Here is a 26,982-nt window from a genome sequence, read left to right on the forward strand (position 1 = left end):
CCCCAATCCCCCCACCCCCCCACCATCCCCACCCCCCCACCATCCCCACCCCCCCACCATCCCCACCCCCCCACCATCCCCACCCCCCCACCATCCCCACCCCCCCACCATCCCCACCCCCCCACCATCCCCACCCCCCCACCATCCCCACCCCCCCACCATCCCCACCCCCCCACCATCCCCACCCCCCCACCATCCCCACCCCCCCACCATCCCCACCCCCCCAACCCCCCCCACCATCCCCACCCCCCCAACCCCTCCCACCATCCCCACCCCCCCAACCCCCCCACCATCCCCACCCCCAACCCCCCCACCATCCCCACCCCCCCACCCCCCAACCCCCCCCACCATCCCCACCCCCCAACCCCCCCCACCCCCCAACCCCCCCACCAGCCCCACCCCCCCAACCCCCCCCACCATCCCCACCCCCCCAACCCCCCCCACCATCCCCACCCCCCCACCCCCAATTTTTTCCTCCAGTTGGCTTTCTCCCACCTCTCTCTTTCACAGAGCCAAAATCAATTCTCTCACCTCGCCTCTTATCACATCCAATTAACATCTTTTGTTGGTTTGGACTCCTCCCCTCACCAGTTTTCAGTCTCTTTATTCTTGCACCTTCCTGTTCTTTGTTTTTTTCCTTGAAGGGTTCAGGCCAGAAATGTCGGTAATATAACTTTATTTCCTATGGGTGCTGTGAGACCAGCTGTCTACCTCCAGCATTGTGTGTGTGTTGTACTACCATTCCAGTGTCTGCAGACTTTCACTCTGAACTATTATTCTGCCTAGGAGTAACTGTTCTGAAAGCGTCTACCTCCATCATCTAGACAGACCAGATTTTCCCCAAACAAATCCAGACCGACTATCTTAGATCTTTCCCCCCCCCCCCCCCCCAATAACCTCCCTACCACTGGCATTAGTCTTACTCCGTTTCATGAATAAAATGTCCTCCGGCATCGACATTAGGCTTCCAGCAATCTAATTTTCCTCAATTTATCCTGGCATTCATGCTGCAGATTATTATTCTCACTGAATAATTCATGGTGTAATTTGGTGCTCATCTTCATCATGCATGGCATCCTTAACAAAGGGGGTCCCAAATTTTACACTTTTCAGATTTGAGGCTCTACTGATATGAAACATGCATGATCTGGAAATGTTAATAAATAAATTAAACCAGTGATGCTGTCACCTGATTCTCAGTTACCAAAATAATCAGTTTAGAGGTAGACCAAGCCAATAACAGCATTAATTTTTGATTTCACTGAACCTCTTAATTGTTGATCAAAGTCAAGAAGGTTTCTCCATAACAAACTGAGATGAGGAGGTCCATGGAACCAGAAAACTGTCCCCAGCAGGATCCATGAAGGCTCAGGCCACATTTGTAACTAATTGTAGCATCACATAGGTACTCTGTGATTAGTACGGGATTATTTAAGGTGGTATGAGTGAAAGTAAAACCACTGCATTAAGGGGAAAAATTACACACGTTCATTTTTAATTTGCTGACAATTTAAATGAAACACGAAGGACTTATAAACTGAACAAGTTCCGGATAATTCTGAATGTTTTTAGACATTTGTGCAATAGTAATGAATTCTAACCATTTGAGTATGGTGAGGTACAATGTTTTTCATGTGCCACAAAATTAAAGCTTTATTAAACCATTTATTTTAACTAAATTTAGTTGAGGCTTCCATTGTTCCTTGAAAACTTTGTCTAGTCAATCAGCAAACAAATTCAGTACTGAGTAAATGAAACAGCAGCGCTTGTTTTTTTCTTACATACGGTACATTCCAGGACAGAATTATTTCACATTAAACATCACGACCAGAAGAGCGTATTGATTTCAACAGATTCTAACCTATGTGCCTAGTACAGTAATTATTTCTTGTTGGATATAGAATAAAGAAAGGACACACTAAAGCATATCTCAAAGAAAAAAAATTGTAAATTCTGTGATCCTCTTTTTCCTAAAATGGATATTTAGAGCTCGCAAGATCAAATCTGATAGATTTTATATTCATGAAATATGGAGAAACTGGTTAAAGTGGCATTAAACGAATAAGCCATAATCTGAGTGAACTGTCTTCTCCTGCTGTAGTGTGTTCCTCCGGTGCATTTTTTTTATATAATAAAATTGATATGTTACATTCTGATCATGAAATCACCAATTTTCACTTTTTCCTCTGATGATATTTCAGGAAAACTATGATCCAATTAAACAAGCTATTTTTTGTATTACTTTTCTCATTTGATTTTCCAGTAATCTTAATAGTCCCTTTGTTTGCATCCATTAAAGCATCATATTTCTTCAAGAGGGCAGCAAGCTCTTTATCTGCATCAAAGTGCAGCATCTGCCTATTTAGTAGAGGTACAATTAAATTGAATGTATCTACGGTTCTATTAAGTTGTTTAATATCATTTCTGAACTGCTCACGGTTTAGGTTCCATTGTTTCTGTGTGTTGAGAGTCAAGGGCCCACCAAGCTTTTTCCTGTAACTCATCATGTCATTTCTGAGCTTCTCTATCGTTTGCTTTATTTCTTTTTGCCGGACAATCCATTCTGGTTGATAGCCATTTTCTATGAGTATTCTGTTCAGGTTATGTGTCATGGGATCAAGGTATGGATACTGTGAAAACTTTTCCAGTGGTTTCCCTTTACCACTCAAGTGATCAAAATCGCCTCTGGCCATCGATTCTTGGATGAGATCTTCCACCAATCGTTCCACGGCCTGAGTTAGTTTTGTTTTTCTGCTCTGCTGTACATCCTTGAGCATCATTGTATTTTCCTGACCCTGAGCTTGCAGCTTCTGTTTTCGATAATCCAGCACTTGATCAGTTGCACGGTTGACTCTGAATTTTCTGTACTGTTTCTCTCTTTGACGAGGCGTTCCACTGCCAATGCCTTCAAAGCTGAGATACTGTCTGTGCTGAGGGGCCAGGTACTTGGATTGTTCTTCTTCGTGGTCCAATCCTTGATCAGGCTCTGCTTTGCCTTTCTCGGCCAAGTGCTTGCTAACAGCCCTGTAGGCTTCTTCCACTTGCATGAACTTGAGGGGATCTGCACCATCAGAGCCACTGTCAGGATGATATAATTTGGCAAGTTTAACATATGCTTCCTTCAGTTCATCGTGGTTGCAATTTTCTTGGACGTCAAGCAATCTGTAACAAGCTTGAAGGCCTTTGCTCATTGCACGGTGACCCGAGAGCATCCTAAAACCGCGATGCCAAGCCAGAACCCAGCTTTTCGTTGCTGTCAGCATGTTCTCTCCAGACTGACGTCCTCAGTGGGGAACACAGTCATGGGACGTCGCGTTAAATTGGAAGACACGAAATGCTGAGTGCATAGAATAAGAAATCCGCCTCTCCGACTTACACTGCGTTACCTTTTGCAAAGGGGGGGGGGGGGTGAATCAATTTGCATTTCTGTCTATTTATAAACTTGAATTCTTCCTGCCCGCACCCTCCAAATGAAAGCACTCAGGACGGGATTACGTCTGCAAAGATCGCTGGAGACAGAAGCCACAGCGTTCCACTAAACTGATTCATGGGGGTGGGGTACATGAATGGAAAGCTGCAGTTGCCGAAACCTTGCTCGAAAGTCCAATCCACAGCGCGCTCATGTGGTCGATAATACGCCGCGTTGCACCGAGACAAATTCCAGAGGGAATTCCAAATGGGAATAAAAATTTGTAAAACTCTTCAAATTGCACCAAAATAATCGTGAAGGACGAACTCGCAATGACCCAATCATTATTTGCTCTCAAGACGCAAGAGCAGAGGTTCCAGATGCTGGAATCTGGAACCATCAACTCACCTCTGGAAGAACTCAGCGGACCCAGCAGCATCTGTTGGGTGGGAAAGCAAGCAATGGTCGGGCGTTTTGGGTCGAGGGCCGTCATTTCCAATGTACAGTGCTGCTTAAAAACAAAATTCAAGAAAGATGATTTTGCAGTGGTCACATTGTGGAAAATTGGGAGTTACAGAAGTCTGGTCTTGCAGAGTCCAGAGGAGTATGAGGTCGTTTGTTCAGAAGTAAGATGCCGAATTAATTAGTCCCACACTTTCTCCTTTCCCCAAAGTTTACATATTTTGGGGGCGATTCAGCTGACAAAGCCAGTACTGCAGTCCTCTTGTTGATGGCATACATCGAAGATAGGAGCAGGAGCAGGTCATTCGAGCCTGCTCCTCCATTCAACGAGATCATGGCTGATCTTAAAGTTCAGTACCCCGTCCCCGCCTTCTCTCCGTAACCTTTAATACCCTTAGACTGAAGAAATAGATCTAATTCCCTCTTAAATAGATTTAATGAACCTGCCTCTACTGCCCGCGGTGGCAATGAATTCCACAGATTCACCACCCTCTGGGTCAAGAAATTCCTCCTCATCTCGGTCCTAAATGGTTTGCCTATTATCCTCAAACCATGGCCCCGGGTTCTGGATTTTCCCATCATTGGAAACGTCCCATCTGCATCCATTCTGTCCAGTCCTGCCAGAATTTTATAGGTCTCTATGAGATCCCCTCTCAATACTCTAAACTCCAGCGAGTACAATCCCAATTTGCGCAATCTTTCCTACAGGGGTGGTGGTTCCTGGATTTAGATTATTCTGTGACAGTGAAGGATTACTAATATTTCAAAGGAAGGACAGTGTATGATTTAGAGGGAAAAGGCAATCGTTTGTTTCCCCTGAGCTGAAGCTTTTGTCCTTAGTGATGGAGATCATGGTTTGGAAGGTGCTCTCTGAATAACCTAGGCCATGAACCTTTTTGGTACAGAAAAAAACAGTCAGGAGCCAAATAATATTAAGCCTGGGAGTTTTCAACCCATTACACTACAAGAAAAATGGTGTTTTTAGACTAGAAAACCCCTGTGCTATCGAAAAAACGTGTTCCAATAAAATAACTATATGACGCTACTGAACAGTTTTATCAGTTGTCATTACAGTAGGTTATTGACCTGCTCACATAATACAGTAGGCATTTCTGTATCTTCTGCTCTTAAATTTAATAAAAACTCTTTAAAACTCATTCAAAAAGCATTGCAAAATACAAAAAAAGTTGGGTGCAAAATAAGAACAGGAAAAAAGATCGAGAAAGGGACAAGGAAATCTCCACATTTCTCTACAACTCTCAGTGAGTACGGTTCATGGTCCAAGTGTGCACCTTAATGATAATGATGCCATGTGTAAATTTGTAGACAGGCTATAAAAGATAGATGATTAACGTTAACAGATTCCTTGCCAATCAAACCGACACACTTCCCTTTTACTTCTGCGGAAAAAAGTATTAATTTTCCCATTGTATCTGAAATTTTTGGCACTCCCGTGCTATTTAAAATCTTTTTGGTTGTGCTAAGGTAAACTTTTTTAACTGAAGTAAACGTTTTTAATGGTTGGTCTAGGAGTTGTTCAGAATGGCAGTGATATTTAGTGTGGAAACTAAGATGTGCAATGCAAATACAGTGCCATTTATAGTGAGAGACTGTTCTAACAGACCATAATTCAATTTTATATTTAAAATTCACCTTGAGCTACTTAGAAATGGGCAACATGCCACAGTTCTCCTGGGAGCCATTGTTTGGGCACCCTTGACCTTGGCAAATAACATTTTATAAATGCTACATTGCTATTGCCACAGTGACTGCCCATGGAGTTTGGGATAGTGAATAGTGGCATCAATTGAATGGACTGCTTTGTCTGGATCATAGGATCATATTGAGTTTGAGGAATGATTGGATTATATTTTCAAACAAGTAATTGCAGATTATTCCACCTTGCTTCTAATTTTTTGTCTTGTAGATGATTGATAGGCTTTGCTCAGAGGAGAGGCAGCAATCAGCAGATTCTAACTTGCTCTTCTAACCAGTATTTATTTGGTTGGTCCAAATGAGTCTCAGACATTATCATCATTCAGTACCCAACCATCAATCCCCATTCTGGTTGATTGTGGGAGACTTGTTGACAATAATATCTTCAGGCACTTTCAGGTGGCCATGTTTAGGCAATAGGCGGCTGTTTTGAGGCCACCTGAATGTGCAGGAGGCGCTCTTGAGGCGAGCTACGTCACCCTCCTCCAAGAGGGATAATCAGCTCAGCTCAGTGGCTCCCCCAGCCACCTGAATGCAGCTGGCTGTTTCTTTGGCTTGGCTTCGCGGACGAAGATTTATGGAGGGGGTAAAAAGTCCACGTCAGCTGCAGGCTCGTTTGTGGCTGACAAGTCCGATGCGGGACAGGCAGACACGATTGCAGCGGTTGCAGGGGAAAATTGGTGGGTTGGGGTTGGGTGTTGGGTTTTTCCTCCTTTGCCTTTTGTCAGTGAGGTAGGCTCTGCGGTCTTCTTCAAAGGAGGTTGCTGCCCGCCAAACTGTGAGGCGCCAAGATGCACGGTTTGAGGCGATATCAGCCCACTGGCGGTGGTCAATGTGGCAGGCACCAAGAGATTTCTTTAGGCAGTCCTTGTACCTTTTCTTTGGTGCACCTCTGTCACGGTGGCCAGTGGAGAGCTCGCCATATAACACGATCTTGGGAAGGCGATGGTCCTCCATTCTGGAGACGTGACCCATCCAGCGCAGCTGGATCTTCAGCAGCGTGGACTCGATGGACTCGCAGCTGGCTGTAAGCGGATGTTAAAGGGTCAGGCTGCTGATCCCAGCTGACACTGGGCAGGAGCCGGAGGGCGCTCAGAGCCGCGTCCTGTGCAGCCGTGACCTTCAGGTGACCAGCGTTGCGCTTTAAACGCTGCCACTCGAATGGCAATTTAAAGGGCCGCTTCTGCTTCTTCGAAGAATGGACCTGAAAAAGCCTACTGAATGTTGAAGGCAGTAACTAGCCTCTCTTTTGATGGCGATTATCATTGTCTGGCACTTCTGTGGCTTGAATGTTACTTGCCATATATCAATCTATGAATGAATGCTTGCAGGGATGGCTGTTTATTTGTCATGGCATTGCAAGTGAAATTTTAATATTGACCTTCCCCACGTCTCAGATTGTTCGGGCACCTGCCAGCATTTTCTCATACCTCGATAAAGGGCCCAAGCCCGAAACGTCGGCCTTTGCTACACGAAGGACGCGGTTTGACCTGCTGAACTTCTCCAGCTATTTGTGCTTTTACTTCAACCACAGTAGTCTACAGAATTAAGTGATTTTCTGAGAACAAAGAAAAATAGGAACTACAAGCCCCACAATTCCTTTCATTCAAAATCCAATGATATATTTTTAAATTGATAACCAGACCCCCCCTTTTTTTTTAGGCATAGTTCAGTTATTTCAAGAAACAATGTTCAACCCCCAAAAAGAAATTCTAGGGCTCCGACAATTTACTGGTGTTTATCTTGCAGAGACAATTTTCGGATTGGCTGCACCAGTCTCAATCACTCTGCTGCCCTTTCAAGCAAAGCATTGCTGAGCCAGTTGAGTTTGTTAAGGGCTCTCTTCCGTTCTCGTTGCTACACGTGCTTCTATCTGAGTTTGAAAGATCCGTGGGTGAGTTTGCAAACTTCCACCTTTATTGTCATTAGTTGAGTGCATTTCTCTTCTCTTTCATCGACTTGGTCTCGAAGAGAACCAAATGTTGCATGCATTAGCCCCTAACCTTTCGTCTCGTTCATTATTTACTGGTGGGTGGGTCTCGGTCTTAAAGTTTTCACAGCAACGCGAAAGTTGTAACGTGTATTCACCAAGTTATTACCAGAAATGAGGGGTTGCAATTATTAAGGAACTCGTGATAAGCTTACAATGTGTAAGAGTTAATAATGGACATGAAAGGTATATTTATGAAAGGCGAAATATTTCTGTCACGAATAAAATAGTTCAAGTTGGCCCCAGAAATATAAGTCAACAGTTAAGATGTAAAATCTGCCACCACTGGCAGATTAAAGACTCCAGTAATTGAAATGAAAAACAATACAGATGTTGAAAATCTGAAATAAAGAAAGAAAATGCAGAGTCGTGGTGTCTGTTGAGAGAGAGAGAGAAACTGAGTTAAGGCTTCTGATGTGATCTGACCAAGTGTCATCGATTTGAAATGATAACTCCAGCATTTTCTGCTTTTAAACTAAAACTACCTATTGTCCAGTCCTAAACAAGGCCATTATCTCTTCAGACCATTTTTATCAAGGTTAATAATTCCGTTGCCTTGGTGAAATAAAATCCAACTGTCAAAGATTCCTGACCTCACCAACAACAAACTTATTTCCCTAAAAAGAGATGATCATTTGCAATGAATTGCTACAAAAATTATTTGAAGTGTCAACCAAAACGTTGTCAAAGTAACTTTTGAACCGTACTTAGCCCTTTTTACACTGAAAAGCCGTGCTATTGCCGTATACACGACCCATCTCTGGAAGCTATCGATTCACCTATTTATATAAAAATGCCAGCAGATGCTGGATGCGGACTCTGATCCTTCCAGGGGGGTAGTCTCACCTGTGAAGCAAGTCGCTCTACCTCACTCCGTAAAGGCAATGCTGCTGAAGATGATGCTTAGTGGCAGTCTGATGTCATAGTTGGCCCATGACCCACCACCAGGGCTCACACGGTAATTGGTGCTGGGGTTAGGGCTCCCTCTGCAATACAGAAATGCCAGCTTCCAGAGATGGGTCGTGTATACGGCAATAACACGGCACCTCGAACAGAAAAAAAGCTGAGTCCTCTTCACAGCAAGCCAATTTCCCAAAGCAAAAGACAGCCCCGCTCCACCTTTGACACTACCTACCTTGGAGAATTAAAACTGGGTAAATTCAGATGACCTCCCCCCCACCCCCCCCCCGCAAATCCCCTGCATTCACACAGCTAGATGAAGCACTTGAAAGGTGGATAATACCCGGCTTTAATTGCCTGTGTAAAAGTGTTACTTTTGATTTCATTAAGAATGTTTTTGGCCTTATTATTAGGACATGTGTACAAAAGGCTCTGACTTGTACTGTCATGTGCTCACAAAGTCGAGTGAAACCTCCATTTGTTTGCTCTGATAACACAACCAACCATTCCTCCAACTTTCACCTCTTTGACATCCCTGATTCATCCTTTATCCTGGTGGACGTTATTAGCTACCTCAGCTCCAAGTTGTGGCATTCCCTCCATGCACATTGTCTGTTTGCTTCCAAAGCCCGCCCATGTCAGTCGAGCTTGAGGCCTTTTGCCTGATCTTGTCCTTTATTAGGTAGATGTTCCTGCAAAGCCATTTTGAATATTTGCTGCATTACAAAGTTGTTTTGTAAAGTGCAAGTAGTTTGATATTTTATACAGTTCTCCAAAAATGTTGCAGTTGTAAAGAGAGCTTTTGATTTATTGGCCTTTCATAAATCAAAGTAATGCATATAAGGGTTGGGATGTTATGGATTTTTTAACAAAATTCTTTTTTCATTTTACATTTAAATTTAAATGTACATTCAAGCATACAGCTCTCTAACAGGCTCTTTCGACCCACTGGTCCGTGCTGCCTGATTCACACCCCATTAACCTATGTCCCCGGTACGTTTTGAACTGTGGGAGGGGACCGGAACCCCTGGGGATAGATAACCCATACAGACACAGGGAGAATGTAAAAACTCATTACAGCACGGGATTCAAAGCCCAGTCCCAATTGCTGGCACTGTAACTGCGTTGCGCTAACCGTGCCACCTCAGGATGTTATGGTAGAGTTATGTAAGACATGGATGAGGCCAAATTTGGAGGTGTGTGTGCAGTTTTTGGTCACCTAACTATAGGAAAGCTATCAATAAGATAGAAAGAGTGCAGAGAAAATTTACTAGGATGTTCTCAGGACTTCAGGAACTGAGTTACAGGGACAGGCTCAAGCGGTTAGGACTTTATCCCTGGAGTGTGGTCGAATGAGGGGAGATTTGATTGAGGTACACAAAATTATGATGAGTCTAGAGAAAATAAATGCAAGTCGGCTTTTCCCACTCAGGTTAGATGAGATACAAACTAGAGGACATGGGTTAAGGGTATAAAAGTTTCGGGGAATATTAACTTGTTCATACAAAAAGTAGTGGGAGTGTACAATATTAGCTATAGAATATTTAGTTATGGGAATTATGATGAAGAAACCATCACACGTACTTTGCCAGTAAGCTGTGAGTGAGAAAGAGAGTAACCAAGGACATTCTGGACCGGAATCAATTCTCACCTCTTCTACTGAGCCTTATCCTAATGCCTGCCTGATTTCTTTTAACACAATAGTTAGTGTTGACTGACTACTAGGCCAGCACCACTTTGTCCCTGAATGGCATTGTTTCTGCTTTGAAGTGTTGGCCACCATTGCCAACTTCAAGAATTTAAAATTACTATGAAACTAGCCATTTAATGTGTAAATTGTGTACTGTGAGCAACCCTTTCAGACTTTTGTTGATTTTTTTTTGTATACCAGAAAGATGTTCTTAATTATAACTGGTACATGAGATTAAATGACCAACAACAAATCATTTCCCTGTCTTTGGGAAAAAGATATGCAAAATGTAAAACATAAGCTGTAGCAAGCCAATGTTATCCAATTTGTATAAGGGAAATTGCATTAAATATTGTGCCCTGTGACTGTGTTCTTTGAATGAGGTTCAAACAATACTAGTGAGGGGACTCTGTGTACCCACCACTGGTACCCCTCATTTCTGCTGGCATGACAATAAAGACTGTGTTTTGAACTTTGTGATTTGTTATTTTAACTATTTGTACCTTGACAGAAGCGCGACTTTAACAGTAAACAGGAGCATGGAAATGACTGTCAGCTGATGTGGTGAATGTGGGGTCAATTTGAACATTTAAGAAACATTTGGACAGGTACATAGATAGGAGGGGTATGGACTGGGTGCAGGTCAGTGATACTAGGTAGAAGAATGGTTTGGCACAGACTAGAAGGGCTGAAGGGCCTGTTTTCTGTGCTGTAATGTTCTTAGAAATCTATAATGCATTTTTATCTTTTCTGTATGGCAGATTGCAATAACAAAAATAAGAAATTTGGAAAATAGATATGGCAATTGAAACCTATATTCGGATGATATTTTTGGTAAGGAACTTGATTGGTTCAAAGACCTATTGTGCAGGAAACAATAATAATACTGTAGTATTAGTTAAAATTTTGAACAATTTGGAATATTTTCAGACTTGGCCCTGATTTAAAATTCATTTTGTTTTGTTCAAGTTGGCACAGGCTTCAAGACAGTGATGGCAGTAATGTGATTTGACAAGGCCACCTGATGTAACAAGCTGGGAGAGATCCTGCAGCTACAAGGAGCAAGAACATTTGCCTTGTATAGCTATGGTAGAAATGAGGCAGCTGCCTCATTGCTGCAGACGTCAAGCCATTTGCAAGTTGGCCAAACAGGCTAACTTGGAGAGTAGATTTTAGATTTATTGTCAGAGTACATACATGACATCACATACAACCCTGAGATTCTTTTTCCTGCGGGCTAGGCAGAATTACATCTTATCGGTAGTGCCAAAAAAACTGTACACATGTAAACAAATGTAAACTACTGACTACAATACAGAGGGGGAAAAAAAAAATCAAAGTGCAAAAGTCAGAGTCCTTAAATAACTCCCTGATTGAGTTTGTTGTTGAGGAGTCTGATAGTGGAGGGGTAGCAGCTGTTCCCGAAACTGGTGGTGCGAGTCTTGTGGCACCTCGACCTCTTTCCTGATGGTAGCAGCAAGATCAGAGCATGAGCTGGGAAGTGTGGATCCTTGATGATTGCTGCTGTTCTCTGACGGCAGCGTTCTCTATAAGGCCTTTTTTTTTAGAGGGAAAAAGGTGAATGTATAGCAGATATTCTCCATCTTTGTATCGATTCACCTATTTATATAAAAATGCCAGCAGATGCTGGATGCGGACTCTGATCCTTCCAGGGGGGTAGTCTCACCTGTGAAGCAAGTCGCTCTACCTCACTCCGTAAAGGCAATGCTGCTGAAGATGCTGCTTAGTGGCAGTCTGATGACATAGCAATGATGCCGTTGGCCCATGACCCACCACCAGGGCTCACACGGTAATTGGTGCTGGGGTTAGGGCTCCCTCTGCAATACAGAAATGATATCTTCCTGTTCCCCTCGCTCCTTCACCAAAGCTGCTGAGACCGAGAAGCAGGAGAGAGCAGGAATGGATGTCAAAGGTGAGTGGGAGAGGAGGGAGTCTGGTTCAAAGAGTGTGGAAGCATTGCGGGGACAAAGAGAGTTGGGGCCCGCCAAGCCACCAGGGTCAGAGGGTGAAGGGACCCAGGTGCTGAGCTCGACGGCCCAGGAAGAAGGAGGATAGATGCTGATGAATGGAGGTGGAGAAGCAGAGCCAAGGAGTCTGATGGATGAAAGGGGGGAGCGAAGAGCTGGGCACAGTGTGCCAGAGGTTTCCCAGAGCAGTTCCAGCTGCCTGGAGGATTATGGGTAACGACGATGGCCATTGCTCGGCGCGCATGTTCGACCTCACGGTGACAGGCTGCGCTACTGCACTACTCACCCCACCTCCCTCAGCTCTGGAGGACGGCTCCTGACACCGCTCTTTATGTAAGCAACACTGGGAGCAGTTTTGTAGGCCTTCTCCACAAAAGGGTAAGTCCAGCTTTTCTTCCCCCAATGGAACCAGCCTCAATGCAGTGTTGGTTTATAAAAACACCTGTAGATGTACTCAATAGTGGGGAGGGTTTTGTGCTCAGGATATTGGTGTCCTCATACCAGACCATAATGCAGCCGGTCAGCACACTTTCCACCACACCGCTGTAGAAATTTGCCAGGGTTTTCAATGTCAAATAAAACCTCTGCAGATTCTTGAGGAAGTAGAGGCACTGATGTGCTTTCTTCATGATGCCATTAGTGTGTTGGGTCCACGAGAAATCCTCTGAAATAGTGGCTCATAAGAAGTTAAAATTTGCTCTCCCTCTCCACCTCTGATTCCTCCAGTGACCATTGGATTGTACACATCTGGTTTTCCCTTTGTGAAGTCAGCAATCAGCTCCTTGGTTTTGGTGAGACTGTTGGTGCATCATTTGGCTAAGTTTCAATCTCGTTCCTGTATGCAGACTCATCACCCTTTTTTATACAACCCATTACTGTGGTATTGACGGTGTTGTCGTATTGAGCGACACAGTTATAGGTGTAAAGCGAGTAGAGCAGTGGATGAAGAACACAGGCCTGTGGTGCTCCGGTACTGATGGAAATTTTGGAGGAGATGTTCTTGCCAATCCACACTGATTGTGGTTTGGAGGTGAGGAAATTAAGGATCCAATTACACAGTTTGGTGCGGAGTCCCAGGTCTTGAAATTTGCTGATCAATTTTGAGGGAACGATGGTGTTAAATGCCAAACTGTAGTTGATAAAGAGCATCCTGATGTGTGCATCTTTGCTGCCAGATATTCCAAGGGTTTGTGTAGAGGCAATGAGATAGAATCAGCTGTAGACCTGTTGCTGCAATAGATGAATTGGAATGAATGCATGTCACCGCTGATGTGCTTCAACACCAGCCTTTCAAAGGACTTGATCACTGTCAATGTGAGTGCCACTGGTGGATATTCATTTCTGCAGGTTACCACACTCTTCTTGGCACTGGTATGATTGATGTTTGTTTGAAAAATTTGGGTATCACGCCCTGTTGGAGTGAAATGTTGAAGATATCCATGAATAGGTTGGTAAGTTGGTCAGCACAGATATTTAATACTCAGCCAAGGACACTATTTGGACCAATGATTGCCTTGGACTCACTCTTCTGAAGGTAGCCCACACATCATCCTCAGATACAGACAGTTGAGGATCATCAGTGGATGTGGGGTTGTGCAGTGGCGGTTCTTTCTTGTTCTTGTGGTCAAATCAGGCGCAGAGGCATTAGGTTGGTCTGGGAGTGAAGTTTTGCTGTCTCCTCCTGCACCAGATTTTGTTTTGTTGCAGGTTATTTTATTTAGGCCCTGACACAGCTGTCACATATCCTTTGTGGTTTCCTTTTTCATCCGGAAACCCTACGGCCCAGGAGGTGACTTTCTGTAGGTCATACCTGCTGCTTCTGTAGTGATCTGGATCTCCAGACTTGCATGCTTGTAATCTGGCTCTCAGCAGGTTCCGGATTTCATTGTTCAACCAGGGCCTCTGGTTAGGGAAAACCCTGAAAGATTTGCTGGGAATGTACTTGTCCACAGCTGTTTTGATAAAGTCTGTGACAGCCCTGGTGTAATAATTTAGATCCTCAGCTGAGTCTTTGAACACTGCCCAATCCATTGACTCGAGGAAGTCCTACAACTGTACTTCAGCCTCCTGTGATCACCTTCTAGCTGTTCTGATCTCAGGTACCTCTCTTATTATGCTTTGTCTGTATGAAGGCAGAAGGAGCACAGCCAGGTGATCCGACTTGCCAAAATCTAACTTATCAAAAAGCAGTCACTAAATATATTTATGGTAAAACGTTTAAAGTTTGCATTGTCCTTTCCTTAAATCTAGCTCGCAGAAAACTGATGCTGGAATTTATTGTCTTTTCTCTATTTGTTCGAACTATCGTTTGTCTCCATCAGCTGAATAAAGATGATGCATAATCTTCCCTGGTGAATCAGATTCTGACCAATTCTGTTGATTCTTACTTGCATTACTGAGATGAGTTTTGCTTCTAGATTTGTTCAATAATTTAAATTTAAATTTCCCTCATGCCAGGGTGGGATTCAAACATCTATTTCTGGATTAGTCATTGGAGACTCCTGGGCTGCTAGTTTAATAACCTGAACAGTACATCTTTATAACTGATTTTGTAAGTATTCATGACATTTTGACTTGTGGTTTTCAATGGTTATCGTTTTAGAGGAGGACACAATACAGAAAGATGCTCATTATGGGGTCATTTCTTTCACTGACTGTGCGTAATGTTGACTGTGTCAGGGAGGGGAGATTGCAACTCGATCAACACAAGATTGCTGTAAGAAAGGTCACATCAATATGGGTGGCAGATTTACTGCAGGAAGCATATCACTGCATGACTAGAGATCATCTTGTCGTCTCTTGTGCACTCAATTGGCAGATTGTTCCTGGTGGAGACCTTTCCTTTCAATAGTAGTTGGTTGTCAAAAAGCCTGGACTTTGAGTACAGGTACACGATCCTTTATCCGGAACCCTTGGGTGTTCCGAATTTCGGATTTTTCCAGATTTCGGAAAGCCAGATTTAATCCCACCCGAATTGTACTGCGTATCCACCCCCACCCCCTTCCAGTCGCCCTGCTGTCTCCCCCCACTGCCTCCCCGACTCGCGCTGCCGGTCTCCCTCCCGACTCGCGCTCCCTCCCGACTCGCGCTGCCGGTCTCCCTCCCGACTCGCGCTGCCGGTCTCCCTCCCGACTCGCGCTGCCGGTCTCCCTCCCGACTCGCGCTGCCGGTCTCCCTCCCGACTCGCGCTGCCGGTCTCCCTCCCGACTCGCGCTGCCGGTCTCCCTCCCGACTCGCGCTGCCGGTCTCCCTCCCGACTCGCGCTGCCGGTCTCCCTCCCGACTCGCGCTGCCGGTCTCCCTCCCGACTCGCGCTGCCGGTCTCCCTCCCGACTCGCGCTGCCGGTCTCCCTCCCGACTCGCGCTGCCGGTCTCCCTCCCGACTCGCGCTGCCGGTCTCCCTCCCGACTCGCGCTGCCGGTCTCCCTCCCGACTCGCGCTGCCGGTCTCCCTCCCGACTCGCGCTGCCGGTCTCCCTCCCGACTCGCGCTGCCGGTCTCCCTCCCGACTCGCGCTGCCCGTCTCCCTCCCGACTCGCGCTGCCCGTCTCCCTCCCGACTCGCGCTGCCCGTCTCCCTCCCGACTCGCGCTGCCCGTCTCCCTCCCGACTCGCGCTGCCCGTCTCCCTCCCGACTCGCGCTGCCCGTCTCCCTCCCGACTCGCGCTGCCCGTCTCCCTCCCGACTCGCGCTGCCCGTCTCCCTCCCGACTCGCGCTGCCCGTCTCCCTCCCGACTCGCGCTGCCCGTCTCCCTCCCGACTCGCGCTGCCCGTCTCCCTCCCGACTCGCGCTGCCCGTCTCCCTCCCGACTCGCGCTGCCCGTCTCCCTCCCGACTCGCGCTGCCCGTCTCCCTCCCGACTCGCGCTGCCCGTCTCCCTCCCGACTCGCGCTGCCCGTCTCCCTCCCGACTCGCGCTGCCCGTCTCCCTCCCGACTCGCGCTGCCCGTCTCCCTCCCGACTCGCGCTGCCCGTCTCCCTCCCGACTCGCGCTGCCCGTCTCCCTCCCGACTCGCGCTGCCCGTCTCCCTCCCGACTCGCGCTGCCCGTCTCCCTCCCGACTCGCGCTGCCCGTCTCCCTCCCGACTCGCGCTGCCCGTCTCCCTCCCGACTCGCGCTGCCCGTCTCCCTCCCGACTCGCGCTGCCCGTCTCCCTCCCGACTCGCGCTGCCCGTCTCCCTCCCGACTCGCGCTGCCCGTCTCCCTCCCGACTCGCGCTGCCCGTCTCCCTCCCGACTCGCGCTGCCCGTCTCCCTCCCGACTCGCGCTGCCCGTCTCCCTCCCGACTCGCGCTGCCCGTCTCCCTCCCGACTCGCGCTGCCCGTCTCCCTCCCGACTCGCGCTGCCCGTCTCCCTCCCGACTCGCGCTGCCCGTCTCCCTCCCGACTCGCGCTGCCCGTCTCCCTCCCGACTCGCGCTGCCCGTCTCCCTCCCGACTCGCGCTGCCCGTCTCCCTCCCGACTCGCGCTGCCCGTCTCCCTCCCGACTCGCGCTGCCCGTCTCCCTCCCGACTCGCGCTGCCCGTCTCCCTCCCGACTCGCGCTGCCCGTCTCCCTCCCGACTCGCGCTGCCCGTCTCCCTCCCGACTCGCGCTGCCCGTCTCCCTCCCGACTCGCGCTGCCCGTCTCCCTCCCGACTCGCGCTGCCCGTCTCCCTCCCGACTCGCGCTGCCCGTCTCCCTCCCGACTCGCGCTGCCCGTCTCCCTCCCGACTCGCGCTGCCCGTCTCCCTCCCGACTCGCGCTGCCCGTCTCCCTCCCGACTCGCGCTGCCCGTCTCCCTCCCGACTCGCGCTGCCCGTCTCCCTCCCGACTCGCGCTGCCCGTCTCCCTCCCGACTCGCGCTGCCCGTCTCCCTCCCGACTCGCGCTGCCCGTCTCCCTCCCGACTCGCGCTGCCCGTCTCCCTCCCGACTCGCGCTGCCCGTCTCCCTCCCGACTCGCGCTGCCCGTCTCCCTCCCGACTCGCCGGATTTTGAGCTTTCTGGATTTTAGATGTCCAGATAAAGAATCATGTACCTGTATTAAATGTCCAGTGGTGGACTGCAGTGACATGGCCCATGTGGTTGTTGTGGAATATGTCTGTCTACTTCAGTGAGAATGTTCAGTGTTGTTTCTTGAACAGTGCAATGTGTTCATGTGAATTACTTTCCAGTGAGAGCAGAATTCATTGGGTGGGGGGCTGGGCGTGGGGAAGACAGACACTGCTTTTCCAACAATATTCTTTCTGGTGGGAGCTACCTTCATGAAGACCAAGGCAAAGTTTATTGCCAAGTCTTGGGACATTTAGAATGTGATGCCATCACTTGCTGTATTGGCATTGTGCCCATTTGCTAAAACCAAGATGCTCTGCATTGTTAACCAGAACGCCATCACCATTCATATTTTAGCCAGCATTAACTTGGCTTCTGAGGGCTTTGTACCTATAGAACCATGGGTAGCAGTATGGATTCTTAGGATATAGATTTTGGAGATTACACTTCTCTTCTGGGTTCATCTGATAAGTCATGGCTGCCTTCAGACACTGTTCTCTAGCTCCCACTTGAGAAAGACACCAGCAGATCCACCACCAAAGCATTCATGGTAATGGTAGTAACAAGATATAATTGTTCTGTGGTCACCAGCAGTTGAAATTTCAGTTTCTTTTCCATGTTTGTGGTCCCTTTAAACTTTCATAATGTCAAACAACTAACTTTGTTCTGCTCCAAAAAGGTAAAGCTGATCGATTACCACATCAATTAACAAGAATGCTATGCAGTAGATTTCAGATTTATTGTCAGAGTACGTACATGACATCACATACAACCCTGAGATTCATTTTTCCTGTGGATGTGCAGAAATACCACTAATTGGTAGTGGAAAAAAAAGCTGTGCACAGTGTAATCATGTAAATAAAGAAATATAAACAGGTAACAAATGTAAACTGTCCGTACAATATGGAGAGAACAAAAGAAAATCAATAAACTGCACAAGTAAGAGTCCTTAAATGAGTCTCTGAGTTCGTCATTAAGGAGTCTGATGTTGGAGGGGTAACAGCTTTTCCTGAACCTGGTGGTGCGAGTCTTACGGCTTTCCTGGTGATAGTAGTGAGGACAGTGTGTGTGTGCTGTGTGGTGTGGATCCTTGATGATTGCTGCTGCTCTCTGATGGCATTGTTTCCCCCCCCTCCCCCCCTCATAGATATACTTAGTAGTGGGATGTTCTGGGCTGTGTTCACTACCTTTCCACTCTGGGGGTATTGGTGTTCCCCATACCAGACCATGATGCAGCCAATCAGCACACTTTCTACCACACATCTGTAGAAATTTGTCATTGTTTCTGGTGTCATACCAAACCTCTGCGAACTTCTGAGGAGGTAGAGGTGCTGACGTGCTTTCTTTTTTAATTTTTTTAAATTTTTCTCACTATGAACCATATAGACCAAAATACATATAAACGTTTCCTTGTGTTGGGTCCAGGAAAGATCCTCTGAGTTGGTAGTTTCCAAGAACTTGAAATTGCTTTACCTCTCCACCTCTATAATCAGTGGATTGTAAACCTCTGGCTCTCCTTTCCTGAGGTCAACAATCAGCTCCTTAGTTTTGGTGACATTGAGTGCAAATTTGTGATTGGTGCACCATTCAGTCAAGTTTTCAATTTCCATCCTGTACGCTGACTCATCCCCTTCCTTTATACATCCCACTACCATGATATTGTTGGCAAATTTGCAGATGATGTTATTGTCATCCCAGGTCACACACACATCATAGGTGTAAAGTCAGTACAGCAGGGGACTAAGAACACAGTCCTGTGATGCTCCAGTACCGATGGAGATGACGCAATTTTAAAAAGCCATTTTCTCTGTCTCAAATCTTATCGATGCATGTAATAATCTCACCTGTGAGGTTTAAACGAGAATTTCACACTATACTACCTCTTCTTGCTGGTGTGTCAGAATTGTCTGAGAAATATGACTATCAGAAGCAGGAAATTGTTCTGGAAAACTTTCAAGATACAATTGAGGGGATCTTCTAGTTGTGAGAGTTAAGGTGGTCTGTGTAGTCATCTCAACAGTTGTCTTGTGATTGGTAATTTGTTTTATTCCTGTGCCATATATAGGATGTCAGGCTGAGCCTATTATGTTAGTGAGAACCTCTTAATCCCAGTGATTGAAAAGCACGAGTAGATCATGAGGGCAGTCTGCATGCTCGTGCAATATATTACATATTTGAGTCTTCTATTATTCTTTTCCTTTTTTAAAGTCTGCCTACAGTGCTTCTCAAGTCCAAGGCTGGGGCTATTTTTCCAAAGCTGTAATGTAAATTTGAGGTATATTTTTGAAGTTTGTTTGAAACAGTTTACTTTTAAAGTTTCAAGTGATCTTAAATGCATCATGTCATTTTTTTTTGAAAGCATGGATTTTGCACTAGATCTCATGAACTACTTTAAAAGGTCAAGCTTGAGAGCTAACATTGGCAGAATGGAATGATCTTCCAAAAGAGATAGTTGCAGCAGGGTCCCTTCTGTCATTTAAGAGAAGGTTGGTTGTGTACATGGATGTGAGGGGTTGGAGGGTTATGGGTGGAGAGCAGGAGGGGGAAGCTAGTGGAGTTGTTCAAGTGAACCGGCGTGGACTTGAAGGGCCGACATGGCCTGTTTCCACGCCGTAAACAGTTATATGGCTAGTTATATGGTTAATGAGGTCCATTTTTATTTAACATATCTCTTGCTGATCCATCAAGACCCAATGTTTTGATTTCAGGGGCTGCTATATTGAATTAACAGATTTTATCAAATTACTTATTTTAAAAAGTGGGCTGATACTAAAACTTAATGTGTTAACCATTTGGGTATTGATTAATGAAATTGGTTATAATAAAATTTAAATGGCCCAATTTTTTGCAGAAAATGTGATTTTAAAAAAAAATCTCTGGTTACAGCATTCTATATTGCACTGGTAAATAACACTGCAAACTTTTGAAGGGCTGAAACCCAAAATGTTGGTTATATATTTTTATCTTTGCTACATAAAGTACACTATTTGACCTGCTGAGTTTCTCCAGCATTGTGTTTGTATTTTACCCCCTTAACACAGCAAACTTCTCGAAGTTGTGCTGTAGATCACTGACTGGGAATATCCTGTGCTGTTTCTGTGAGTTTGAGGTGTTAACCCTACTATAATTTGCATAATTGTGTTAACATTCAGGACAATGGCAGAACGTGTGCTTGTCATTGGCAGTGGAGGTCGTGAGCATGCCCTAGCATGGAAACTAGCCCAGTCGCCATTTGTACTGCAGGTTCTGGTTGCTCCAGGTAATGCGGGAACAGCTGAAAATGGAAAAATCTCTAATTCGGGTGAGCAGCTGCTTGATTCAGTTTGTTTGTTTGAAATTACTCACTTCTTACATGTTAGCTGAAATCTAAGCAAGAAACTTTTGGCACTGTTATCCTGTGCTATTTGGGGACGTGTATTTAGAAAGATGGGCTCAGGCCCAAAATGTTGGTTGTACGTTGATACCTCCTTTGGATGCTGCACGACCTGCTGAGTTCCTGTAGCATTAATGTGTGTTAATAAATGTAGCGGACAGCAGATAAAATTACTTGTTAAGTATTTGATTCCAAACATTCTTTGTTATCCATTCATTTAGTATGGGGATAAAGATAGTGGTAGGGTTCAGAGAACCAATATTTGGTTAAGATACGATAACCCCCCAATCCAAAGTTAATTGCCATGTTTGTGTGTTTAAGATAAAGGGGTTACTTGAATCTTAATATTTCATACAAAATGAAAGAGTTCGAATACACTGTGATAAGGATCTATCCTTTTAAACCCTTAAGTATATCAGATTTTTTTTATCCAAAGAAAAAGTATAAACCATGCAAAATAAAATTTTAAAAAACCTCCACTGAGATGGAGTAGTTAATTTTTTTTCTGCAACTTCTAAATTTTTTTTGAGCTCTAATATATCCACTCATTAATTATAATCTATGGCTTGTGCAACCATTGCAAACCATTTATTGATTTGGTTTATCAGACCTCTTCCCGATCAATGCATTACACTTCTAAAAGTTCTTGCTTATCTGTTGTCTGTCGATATTCTTTCTGATGTCGATGTTTATGCAGAAAAACAGATGACCTATTTTATTTAACTATGCCATCCTCTTGTTTAGTGGCAAAGACCATATCATAAATGTGTGGTGATGTTGCAAATTATTTTGATTGAAAATATGGCTTGATGTATCACTACACCAATATTGTCATAGTATGTTGGATTTACCAGCATTAAAACTTAACCAATTTTGTTCGATTGAAACTGGAAATCAGAATTTTCCACATTTACAGAGTTTTGAATAATTAGTCAATGCTATGAGCTAAAACACAGGTAAACCCTGCTTTACGAAACTAGAGCATTCCTATGAAACCTTGTGTAAGCCGAAATGGTGTAAAGTGAAGACCCACGCACTACTATTGAAGGCTATTTTCATACAGGCGAAAATCCTTTCATAAAATTGGACACAAGTTTCTTTATAAAAGCAAATTTTCGTAAAACAGGGTATACCTGTACAAAATTTACACCTGAGCTTGTGACACTTAGTATCAAGGTATTACCATGGATATTAATGTCCTTGAAGTCAAAGATCGCTGAGACATGAAGTGAATGGAATGATTCACAGTTTTATTCCAATAATTCAAAGGGTTTGCTTAGCAAAAATTTTCTATATGCATTGTACAAATATTTTTTTTTATTGCAGCTGTTTCTGTCAGTAATCATGCAATTCTTGCTCAATACTGCAAAGACCACAACATTGGCCTGGTTGTCGTTGGACCAGAGGCACCTCTTGCTGCAGGTAAATGTGTAGTCTCTAGAACTGGGATACAAGATGGTAGAACTTGCCTCAAATCCTCTATCATAATGGGTTACAAAACTAAGAGTACAGTTCATACAGCATAATTTGCGAGTCTTGATCTTTTATGACTAGAACTAGTGCATCTTAAAAATGTGCAATTTCAATTTAATGGAATAAGTCAGGGAGATTTTATTTTGTTTGCACATTTATAAAATATAATGAAAGATTTTTGAAATGATGTTTGACTGACCAATGGTGTGCTTTTGTAGCTAGCTGTTGTGAAGGCATGTGATTGTTAGTGGTCTCATCTTCTAAAAAAAGATGGCCACTTGTGTAATTTGAGCAAGGACAACAGGTCATTGTGATACAGGTTTGTTATCTACTGCCTAGTTTGCAACATTCTTCACTTGTCAATTAGTGTTTATATTTTTCTTGAATAGACTGCCAGATACACAGGTTTCTTATTTGAAGTGGAAATTTTACTAAGTTGTGAATAGTAGAATATAAATATTGCATAATGAGAAATTGTTCCTGATTTCTTAGACATTTTTTGGTTTGTCATTGTTTCCTTCCAACCCTATTTTTAAGGCAATTTGATTACTGTATTTTTTTTAAAAAAGTTTAAATCTTCTTTTGAGTTTTATTTCTGTTTATGTAATTCCATAACCTTTGATGCATCTAATCACAGTGAAATAAACTAAAGGTGGTATCAGCCAGATGAACCAGCTTAACCATGCAAAGGTGATCACGCCAATGCCATAGAAATGGGCCTTGCATTAATAAAAGGCTGTTATGTGGTGGTGGGCTGGACAAAACTGGTAGAGATTGATCTTCTGATCAATTATATATTTGACATGTGACATTTTTTTCTAAAATCACTGATTTTAATATTTTCCCTCCTGGAATATATTTGTTGAAGGTACAGTTTTCATGAAGTAAAACATCCGCGTTGAATCTTTTGAACGTCTGTATTGCAAAATTAGTGTTGATCGTGTGATCTCCAAACATGCCATGTGTGTGTATATGGGGTGAGATGGGGCAATCAGTGATCATGCAGTTAAACAATAGGCAAACAGGCGATTGAGCACAACTTGTCCGTTGGTCATATTGCATTTGGCTTGTTTCCTTCTGAACTTCCATTCATGTATCTGTCAAAATGGCTTTTAAATGTTTAATTGTACTCTCCTCCAAAACTTCCTCTAGCATCTCATTTCATGTATCCATAGTTTTTCCTCTGGTCCTTTTTAAACCTTTCTCCTCTTGCCTTAAATCTATGCCCTCTCCAGTCTTGGAAATGATTGTCTCCAATCCATAGAGAGGAAATTGAGGTGGGCTGTGGCTGGGGAAGGGAAAGGTCATGTGGAGGCAGGGAGGGGGAAATGCTTCAACTTCTGGCCCTAAGGCCTTGTTGAATTGTCACTACATCTTTCACCCCCTTGAGCTGATTTCTTAGGGCCTGCAACTGCCACTTGGTGTGAAATTTGGAAGCCAGGTTTACTCTGAGGCACAATGGTTGGATGTTAGACTCCAATGCCAACCATTTTCACCTCACTACTACTAAACTATAAATCTGGATTGGAGGCACATTTGAGTTTTTTTTTTAATATTGTCAACCTGTTTTTAATTTGATCATTTCTTTTGATATCAAGCAAACTTAAAGAACAAAATGGCTGAATGTTCTTTCACAGCATCCCTGACTTTTTGCTCTGTCTGTTGTTTTTGCACTAATTTCCTGCTCAGACATACTATACTCCAGAGGGAGCAGCACTTGGTGGGTTACTCCATGTTCAAGTGACCATACGGTTTGTTTATTTTGAACCCCTCGTGTGTTGCAAAATCTCAGCTCATCTGACCTTATCTGGTTAAGCAGGCAGCCATTCAATTCAATCCTGTTGTCAGTAATCTGAGGATCAGGAAAATTAAAAACCCAGGATTGCTAATCAATAATTCTCCACAATTGCCAGCTCAAAAAAAAAATCCTTGAATAGAAAGGGACCAGCAACATAAAGTCACTGGATTAATACCCAGGACCCTAAGATTGTTGATTTATAGATGTGACTTCAATTCCACAATGGCAGGTGGGCAACTTAAATTGGAGTTAGTAAATAAAACTGGAGTTTAAAAGACTGGGATATGCGAAGGTGATCTGGCTCAGAAATGTCATTTTAATCATTGAAATTTTAACCTGCTATCTGTTCTAAACAAAACCTGTCTGGACAACAGGGGAATTAGGGATAAACATAAAAGCTGTCTGAACCATTGATGTTCATGTCACTTGAAAATGACCAGGAAGAGATGACCGATGACCAGTTCTTTCAACCACTCTGCCTTTACCCCACTGCACTCCAGAACAAATCAGTATATAGGAACATAGGAAGTAGGAACAGGAGTAGGCCAAAAATGGCCCATCGAGCCTGCTCCGCCATTCAATAAGATCATGGCTGATCTACTTGGAGGAGGAGATCAGAATCCAAATTTATTGTCATGAACAAGTCATGAAATTTGGTGTTTTGTAGCAGCGTCACAGTGTAAACATTCATATTACAACTATATTTAAAAAAAAAACCTAAAAGTAACAGTGCACGAAAAGTAAGGCAGTGTCTTTGGTTTATTGATAATTCAGGAATCTGATGGCAAGGGGGAAGAAGCTGTCCTTGTGCTCATCTTTAGGCTCCTGTACCTTTTTCCAGATGGTAGCAGAGTGAAGAGGGCATGGCCTGGGTAGTGGGGGTCTTTGAGGATAGAGGCTGCTTCACGATGTAAATGTTATCAATGAAGTGAAGGCTGGTGCCTGTGATGTTGCCAGCTGTGTTAACAACCGTCTGGAGTTTATTCTTGTCCGGAGAGTTGGTGCCTCCAAACCAGGCAGTGATGGAACCAGCCAGAAGGCTCTCCGCGCTACACCTGTAGATGTTTGCAAGAGTCCTCTCAAACACCTCACAAAGTACAGAGAATGAAGAACAGCTTTTGGATTCCTTCCAGAACCCAGTGCTAACCATATGTTTCTGTGCTAATGCTCCTCAGGAATCGTTGATGACCTGATGGCAGCTGGAGTAAGATGTTTCGGCCCTTCAGCGAAGGCAACACAATTAGAAGCCAGCAAGTGTTTTGCCAAAGACTTTATGGATCGGCACGGTATTCCCACTGCAAGATGGAAAGCATTTACAGACCCTGAGGAAGCATGTAGTTTCATCCAATGGTAAAAGGGGTCTTTGTTCAAATGGTGGGCGCATTAATAAGTTTGCTGCAATGCTTAGATGTGTCTAAGCCTGTGTCATTCATTGGATGCTGTAAAAACACAACGCTAGAGAAACTCAGCAGGACCAAACAATGTCCTTTATTTAGCAAAGATAAAAATAATAGACGTTTCAGGCTTGAGCCCTTTATCGAAGTATGGAAAAATGTCGGCAAGGATCTGAACAAAAAGGTAAGGGGGAGACGTGGTCGCAAAGGCAGGAGGTTATAGGGGGAGGAGGGAGGGCACAGCAGCAAGCAAGGGGAGGAGGGATGGCTGGGTGAATAGAGGGAAGAGGAGGAGAGCTGACAAGGGAAGGGAATGGAGGGGTAAGGAGAGCAGGTTAGCAGAAAACTAGAAAAGTCGATGTTAATGCCTCTCAGCTAGAGAGAGTCTAGACAGAAAATTAGGTGTTGTTCCTCCAATTTATGGGTGGTCTTGGGATAGTACACAAGGCCATGGACATCTGAGTATGGGAATGGGACCCAGAATGAAATGGTTAGCTTCTGGGAGGTCTCTGTCACTGGTGCGGACTGAGCAAAGCTACTCAGTAACGCAATCTCCCACAGGGACTAGTGCTGGGGGGTGGGGCGATTGGTGGGGAGGGATGAGTGCATGTTGGGTCCACTCACTGGTGCATTCACCTCTCCCCTGCAATTGCCCCCTGGCACCTTGTCCTGTGGCTGCAGGAGGTGCCACACTTACTTCCACACCTCCTCCCTTACCACAGTCCAGAGCCCCAAACGGGCCTTTCAAGTGAAGCAACACTTCACTTGTGTATCCGCAGGACTAATTTACTCTATTCGTTGCTCCCTTTGTGACCTCTACATTACAGAGACTGGTCACAGACTGAGATCACTTAGCTGAGCACCTTTGCCCTGTCTGCACCAGTGACCAACCATTTCAGTTCTGTGTCACACGCCCATATTCGCATGTCTTTCCATGGCCTTGTGTACTATCCCACCAAGGCCACCCATAAACTGGAGGAACAACACCTGATTTTTCCATATGGGCACTTTCCATCTGGATGGCTTTAACATTGACTTTTCCAGTTTCTGCTAACCAGCTCTCCTCTCCTTTTCCTCTCCCTTCCCTTCCCCCTGTCAACTCTCCATCTCCTTTCTCCATTTATTACCTCCTGCCTTTGCAACCACGCCTCCCCCCACTCTTTTATCAAGTGAAGTTTGTTCAGTGTTAAGTATAGTATTTTTGTCTTTTAAACTGTTTATTCATAATAAAGGTGTACAGTTATAGTTAGATCTTATAGGATCAAGTCTCAAGCTACCGGAAAATTCACTTATCCAACATCTACCAATCCCCATAGGAACCGAAGGCGGATACCAGGGAGGGTTTTTACTGTATTTGCCTCCAAGGTTTTTTCCCAATGTTTTTAACAATTGCATGAAGTTCCATTCCTCTGTAATGAAACCAATTTTATCAAAGGCCACAACAGATCAGAGGGTGATCCCTTCTTGTTTCTCTAAATTTGTTCCATATTATTTTTAATGTGTAATATCACTTTCCCTTATACTTAAGCAGGGAATGTTGTGAATGGAGCAGGAAGGAGAAATTTCATGCCATGTCTTGTAATGGAATGATTATTACTTTTTAGTGCCGAATTCCCTGCTTTGGTAGTAAAAGCTAGTGGCTTGGCTGCTGGGAAAGGTGTTAGTGTTGCAGCTAACAAAGAAGAGGCTTGCAAAGCCGTCCAGAATATCATGCAGGTATGAATGAAAGGAACAATCCTGACTACATTCCTTTTTTTAATCTT

The 26,982-nt window shown here is 44.7% G+C and overlaps 2 protein-coding genes across 7 annotated transcripts in view; one reads left to right on the plus strand and one right to left on the minus strand.

Annotated features, from left to right (window-relative positions):
- Positions 1 to 26,982, plus strand: part of gart (phosphoribosylglycinamide formyltransferase) — a 64,158-nt gene that overhangs the window by 720 nt on the left and 36,456 nt on the right. For 2 of the 6 annotated variants that reach the window (XM_069888799.1, XM_069888803.1), the window contains exons 2-5: positions 20,334 to 20,482; positions 21,881 to 21,976; positions 25,001 to 25,175; positions 26,824 to 26,935. In XM_069888799.1, the coding sequence (XP_069744900.1) occupies positions 20,334 to 20,482; positions 21,881 to 21,976; positions 25,001 to 25,175; positions 26,824 to 26,935 (532 nt within the window). Of the gene's footprint in view, positions 1 to 7,336; positions 7,482 to 14,612; positions 14,707 to 20,333; positions 20,483 to 21,880; positions 21,977 to 25,000; positions 25,176 to 26,823; positions 26,936 to 26,982 lie in introns of all 6 variants that reach the window. The other 4 variants (XM_069888801.1, XM_069888800.1, XM_069888802.1 and 1 more) reach the window with 4 other exon arrangements.
- Positions 1,466 to 3,490, minus strand: dnajc28 (DnaJ (Hsp40) homolog, subfamily C, member 28). The gene has a single exon (XM_069892347.1). It carries the CDS (start codon positions 3,261 to 3,263, stop codon positions 2,175 to 2,177), a length of 1,089 nt encoding a protein of 362 aa, XP_069748448.1. The 5' UTR covers positions 3,264 to 3,490; the 3' UTR covers positions 1,466 to 2,174.

Source organism: Narcine bancroftii, chromosome 7 (assembly GCF_036971445.1).
Source record: "Narcine bancroftii isolate sNarBan1 chromosome 7, sNarBan1.hap1, whole genome shotgun sequence".
Taxonomy (NCBI): domain Eukaryota; kingdom Metazoa; phylum Chordata; class Chondrichthyes; order Torpediniformes; family Narcinidae; genus Narcine; species Narcine bancroftii.

Coding starts and splice junctions, on each gene's coding strand:
- dnajc28 (XM_069892347.1), bottom strand. CDS start 3,263: ATGCTGACAGCAACGAAAAGCTGGGTTCTGGCTTGGCATCGCGGTTTT.